Below are 6,627 nucleotides of genomic sequence, written 5' to 3'. Positions count from 1 at the left end.
GGACTGGTTCACCTCCCTTCTGTATTTTACTCAGGGTGCCAAAATGGGGAGGAGGAAACAGAGCAGGACACGTGATTCACAGCAGAAGAAGCTGAAATTGAAATAGGGAAACCTTTCAGCAGTGCTTTCTGGTGAAGAATCTGGGACAGACAGGTTCACCGCTGCGACACTGAAGTCTTTAAAATGAATGAATATGAAATAAAATCTCATTTCCTCTCAGTAACGTCGAACATTACAGACACCAGTGGAGCCCTGGAATAAAGTCCTGTTATATATAGCTCATTAAGATAAATGATTTGACTTTCTGTCATAGAAGTCTGTCAAATCATAGTATAATTCTGGCCAGTTCTTTAGGCCTTTAATTTATCTAAGCGACAAAGTGTAGAGGGTATTTAAGATTAAGAGTGTAGTTATATGAAAAGTTCACCTGCAAATCTTGTTTTTACTGCCATTTATGAATGGGATGACAGGTTAGCTGATAGGCGCTCTTCATTAGTATACAGTATTATCAATTTCAAAGACGTTCTGTGAATTGACCTGGGAATCTGCCTTTCCTCCTCTTCTTTTTCCCAAGCACCCAAACTGGAGAAAGGTAGGCACATCAGGACAACAGAACAGAAACAACATATTCCACTTGTGGACACAGAGCAATAAAGAACTATTTTGTGGAGACCTATAGACCTAGTGAAGTTTAAAATGATTGGACACATGTAGTCGACTTACTCTTATGCAAATGCCAGTATTGCAAGACAAGCATTCAGTAGTTTATGGACAGCAATTATATGGCACCCTTTACCGAACTGCACGTTTTCATCAATTCCAAACCGAGAAGAAAAAAAAAGGCCCTGCTTTGATAGAAAGTTACGGGTCCTCGACACTTTGCATGTGAACTAGTGTTAGATCTATTTTCCTCTCCTCTATAGCTGTCTTTCTCTCTGTCTTTCCCTGTTATGTGACCCAAATTTTCTCCGCTCCCATCCCCTCCCCTTAAAAGTTTCATCTCCTCTTGGTTCTCCCAATGTGTTTTGCTTTCCTCCTTTTTCTTCCCTTCTCTTGTTTGTAAGTTTTATTTTTGTAATTGTGCATGTACAAGCGTCACTGACTCGATGGATATGTTAAAAAAAAAAAAAAGAGATTTCAGCTGCTGAAGCCATGCAAAACGTTTTGAATTGCCCTTAAAATATGGAAGATGTTTTCTGAATGCTTTATATTCTTTCTGCTGTAAAATAATAAAAAAAGGAAAAAATGAAGAAAACTCGAGAACAAAGTTTGCTCCGTCTTTTTGTTTCCTCTTTTACTTTAAGGGAAGGGTTAGCTGTTCTCCTCTGCTGCCAATGTGTGTCTCACCAACACCTTTTATCAAGAAAAGGCAACGGTATTTATAATGTAATTTTTATTTCTATTCACCATACACTGCTGCATATCTTATGGCTTTGACATTTAAAAGACATTTGGTCATACATCACACAACAAAGGACTTTGAGCAAATGTGTGTACATAAATATAGTTTCACACAACATCAACGTTATCTCAATAAATCATCTTAAAGTCCTCAGTCTCAGTCATACCTCAATCAGATGACAGCGCTTATGTGTGTGAGAGTGTAGGTGTGAGCACATGCACCTGGACATGCAGGTGCACACGTACGGTATGCTACATATGCACGCATGATGTTCCTTACTATGTCCACATGTACTTATGTGAGGTGCAAGATAGGGATTTTTGTTTTAGTGCAAGCCCTGTCTCTTGTGTGTGGCATCAATGCCTGTGGACGGCTTTAGACACAGTACTTCCAGAAACACTCGGAATTCCCTGCTCTCTTCCTGAACTGCTTCCGGAAGCCCAGCACATGGCTGAAAGGATTGAGGAGGCTTTGTTTCTCCAGCAGGACCTGAAAGACGGGATAAAGTAGCGGTGATAAACAGAGTGTAGCTTACTTTTCTTTGCTTTTATGAGGGATGATATTTGCAGAAAACCCACCTCTCTTTTCATCCCCCTGGGAAGCAGGCCTGTTGTTCTGACACCTGAGAGAAAATAAAACACGAGGTTATCCTGATATTTGAGATAACTCACGTTAGCTTGCTGCATTAGCTATATTTCTGTCCATGTTAGGCTAAAGGTTAAAAAGCAAAGAGTGGGAAAGATGAAGGGCGTCTCTTGCACCTCCATTTACAACTGCAGACTACCTGGTCATGATCAATACATCCAACGGCCTGCTGCAGTGGAGCAACTTGGTAGCCATCAATAGAAAAACATTGTTACACTAGTATAATTGTGTGTAGCAGTTCAAATTTGTGACATAATGAAAGAGAAAGTGGTTATTTTTCCCCTGAATAAAGTAAGTGAGTACGAGCACTGTAATACACAAAAAGCCCATTCAGGTGTGTGCTGATGACAGAGAGCCTGTGTGTGTGTCTGTGCATGCTTCTTACCATCTCTGTTGACCTCTCCAGATATCAGCGGGGAATATCTGAGACCAGCACCATCCTGAAGAGGGAAGGGTTGCTCAGAGAGAGGCAGATCATCCAGAGCGCCGATGCCTCGGTCCTCCACCGATACTGTGGATAATCGAGCAACCGCACGGAGTCGGAAACACACAATCGCCAGGTATTGATTCACACAGTGTGCATTTTCTAGACATGTCATTTATTTGGATTGTTTGTGTCGTTGCTAAATAGCAAGCACATAGTTTCACTCTTCTGCTACAGCCATTAACGATAACTTAGTGTTTGTAATTATTTGAACAGAAAACTGAATTCGTTCTCTGACAGCAGCGAAATCCTGCATTAATGGTCCATGATGTGTGAACTTTGGCAGAACAATCAGTGTTCAATGCTGCGGCTCTAAAGCAAGTACTTCAAGGCCCTGCCTGCCATTAATCTTCACAAATTAGGCTTGATTACTAAAAATGCTAATCAAGGTAGTGAATTAGTGAAATACCGTGAATAACAGCTATAATGGAGATATTACTTTCCACTCACCAGGTCCTGGATAGGGCATCTCAGCAGATTCTGTGATGGGGTGGGCCAGCAGGGGGCCAGAGGCCACGAGCAGGAAGGCCCAGGACAAGACATGGTTACACTTCATCATTATCGGCTGCTGTTGTTGGAAGTGGATCTGGAGCTCTTCAGGTGCAAAGAGGACTTGTATATGCTCTGTTGGTCCCAACTGGGTTATATACTTCCAGCTGTAGCCTATCCCCCCTCCCGCATGTCACACAACAGACACACACACACACACACACTTTTGCTGGCCATCAGTAATATCCACAGTCGCACCCCTTCTAACTGTGATAAATCAACAGGCAGTCACAGGTGAATTATAGGCTCAATAAAAAGACAAGTGCTGTGGCCCATGCTTCAAGGGCACAGTCATGTTTTACCAGCTCTTCAGCTTGATTGACTGTTTTACTGACGGTGTAAATGGGATCGAAGCAGGTGTTTCAGATGTCACTCTCAACAACATCCCACAGGGGAGCAGGTGGAGAAACTGGGCAGCCAAATGACTGATGTTTTTATGCTACCAGTTCATTAAACTCTCGGGCCATTTGAATCCTCTTGACTCAAAGCCCACAGAAAAACTCCACAATCGAAGCTGCATACAAAGCAGTGAGAAGTCCTTATAAAACTGCATAATTACTTGCTCAGAGCTTCAGTGGAAATGCTAAACTGTTCAAGGCCATGCAGCCTATAAGCCATTTGACATTTTAAGTCAATTTTAAGAGAGCGGAGAATTTTCCACGGGTCACTGAGTCCGATTGATTCGTGCACATTATTTAGAGGCCTTGTTCTGCTTAGATGTTATATTTGTGCTTTCGCGTCTTCTTAGTCATGCAGTAAAACACAGCTTTATTAGTACATCCAGCATAGATGGACAGAGGCAGAGAAGCTCTCCTCGGAGCTCGGAGACGGGGGACAGGTGGAGACAGCTATTTACAAAGTCATATTTTGAGCCTCTGTGTGTAATTTGTATATTTATTCGAAGTGTGACGTCAATGTTCAGTCCCTTGTATGATAATGAGGGTCGACAAAGCGACAGTGACATTTAATTTTATGGCCAGGGGGCCAGACACTCTATTAGGTGTTGCTGTATATCATAGAAAGCTATTAAGATTTATATTCTGTATTAGTCAAGGTCCCGCTGCCAATCCCAGCTTATTCCGTCCTCTAAAATAAATGTTGTCTCCCTCGTACTTGAGGTTTGTCCTGGAGTCCTCTTTACAATTCATGAAAAGCTTAAAATTTCTCCAAGGCGCGGATGCTTTGTGACAGTCATGGACACATACTGCGCTTCCTTGAGATTCATGTGATACAGTGTGAACAGCTGCTAAGATCAAATTAATGAGACTAAAATTAATTTGAAAAAAGTGTGTTTGAAGTAGTTCATAAAATAATACCTTTACTAAAAGCAAATCTTAGTGATAATACGAACGTAAACAAGTCTTTGCAGTAAAGTGTTTAAGTTTTAGAGGGTAGAGCACTGCTGCATTAACGCCTAAGCAGCATTTTACTGTTGTATGTATCTGGCTGAAGTGGTGCTTGGCCTGATTAGATCTCGGCTGGCAGGTGGTTTAAAACGCAGCAGTGTAATGTATTCTGTGAGAGCATCACTTGTTTTGCCAGGGAACCAAAAAAAAAAATATAAGCCACTGCGGCTGTCAGATGAATGTACTGAAGTAAAGACAGAAATACTTTCCACTTAAAGTGTGAAGTACCTTTTCTACAGCTGGTGGTTCCAATAATGAAATCATCATTTGCTTCACTTCTGAAATAGCTCCATAGGCACACCAGGCTTGATTCAGGTGGTACAGCGTCTTATTCATATGCACATCTGATTGTTAATGATCTCAAATCGTTGCCTTCGTCGTTCTGTTTAGTCTGTTCGTTTAGTATCGCTTCAGATCTGTTTTTTTTAAGTTTTTATGTTTAACTGTACTGCCAAGCCTGTTATTATGTGATCCTTAATTTCTCCCATTTGTGTTTCTGCTTCGGCTGCCTGATTGTATTTAAATCCTAAGTTGTCGGTGCTTTACTATTGTATGATTGCTTTGTGCTCAGGACCCTACCAAGACATGTCCGTGCGCTTCTAATAGCGATCCTTAAATAAACATAAACATAAACATAAGCGGAACCATCATGGATCTCAAAACCACACATCACACCAAACAGCTGTAATAGTCCCAGCTCATTGTCAGCTGTACGACCTGGCAGCAGAGGTGGAAAGTCATTATTTACAGTACTTTTTGAAGTAACTGTAACCTTGAATTTTTCCATTTTTTGCCACCTCAAATCAATTCAGATGCAAATATCGTACTTTTTACACCATTGCATTTATTCAATAATTGTAGTTACTTTCTCATTCAGATTATGATAAACAATACAAAATATGATCAACAAATACAATATTATATATTATTATGATTAAGATAACAGGGAAATTGAATGAATCATTTTAAAAGTTTTTGTTTTTGTTTGTTACAAACTATGTTGTATTTCTCCACGGTGGTGGTATTGTACTTATGCTTAAGTAACAGATCTGAGTACTTCTTCGGTCAGGGGGGGTTTTTTGTGACAGTATTTGACCTCGTAGATATCTGCCGGACATCAGTGACACCAGCAGAGGGCGATATTACGTCTAGCAACCCACAAAAACCGTGGGATATATCATTTTTACACATTTTCAGCACATTACGTCCAGTGTAGCCTCTTCTGGGGGGAGAAAATACCTCGTGGACAGTCTTCTTTGATACTCCCCCATTTCATCAGTTTTCAAAGAATATTGGATTGACAGATTGCAAATTGAATCTGTCACAAAACCTGAAGCCTACAAAACCTAAAATAGCCTATAGATTCTCATCATCATTGATATTTACAAGACTTTTTACAAGCAGCATATTGTCCTCCTCAGAATGGGACATCTGATGAGATTATTTATTTATTTATTTATTTATTTAACGGGAGCGAGGTTTCCTGTCCATCTAAATATATGCAGTCAATGTTTTGGCTGTTTTTCACGAATTAAGTCATCTTCAGCCTTTTCTTGAACCAGAAGTCAAGTGAAGTGCTTTTCTGCATCATGAGATGTCCTTTAAAACTTTTAGAGTTGTCAACAAAACGGTCACTTTACAGTAGGCCAATAAGCAATTTTCCCTCAATGTCGTCTTTTTTTCCTCTCATCTCCGTCTTTATTTAGTTATTGCAATTTAAATGATAAAATGCAGACTACAGCACTTGTTCTATATATAGTTCAGCTGCAGTGTTGGAGTGATTGGAACAATCGCCTGGTTAAGTGCTGCCTTCAGAAACTGTTAGAAATATTGGCACTCAGTGAGCGCAAGCCAAAGTGCGTGCGTAGGTGTGTGATATTTGAATTGTATTATGTGGGATGAGTGTCACCAACTGAAGGTGAAAGTCTACTGTTGTGTTGTTGTCTGACAGAGTAAAAATATGTTAGCGTGCTCTTCCCTTTGCTAACTTTTTGGCCTGACCTGGTTGATCTTTTACCCTGATTAATTTACCAGCTTTACCTTACAGGTGTACTCTGCCTGTCTCTGTCGGTAATACAATACAAAACTGTTAAAGAAAGTGTCTCTACCCCTTCCAATGTCTAATAAAACAGTCGTTTTTA

General features: G+C 40.4%; 1 protein-coding gene across 1 annotated transcript; it reads right to left on the bottom strand.

The window, feature by feature from the left end:
* Positions 1 to 1,777: 1,777 nt before the first annotated feature.
* LOC139335588 (urotensin-2-like) lies at positions 1,778 to 3,087 on the bottom strand. The gene is made up of 4 exons (XM_070969251.1): positions 2,982 to 3,087; positions 2,433 to 2,558; positions 1,981 to 2,024; positions 1,778 to 1,891 (listed from the first exon to the last, which is right to left on the bottom strand). Exons 1-4 carry the CDS (start codon positions 3,085 to 3,087, stop codon positions 1,778 to 1,780), a joined length of 390 nt encoding a protein of 129 aa, XP_070825352.1.
* Between the last annotated feature and the right edge of the window lie 3,540 nt (positions 3,088 to 6,627).

Source organism: Chaetodon trifascialis, chromosome 8, assembly GCF_039877785.1.
Source record: "Chaetodon trifascialis isolate fChaTrf1 chromosome 8, fChaTrf1.hap1, whole genome shotgun sequence".
In the NCBI taxonomy this organism is placed as follows: Eukaryota; Metazoa; Chordata; class Actinopteri; order Chaetodontiformes; family Chaetodontidae; genus Chaetodon; species Chaetodon trifascialis.
The sequence above is the reverse complement of the archived record's forward strand: the minus strand, read 5'-3'. Positions and strand labels throughout refer to the sequence as shown.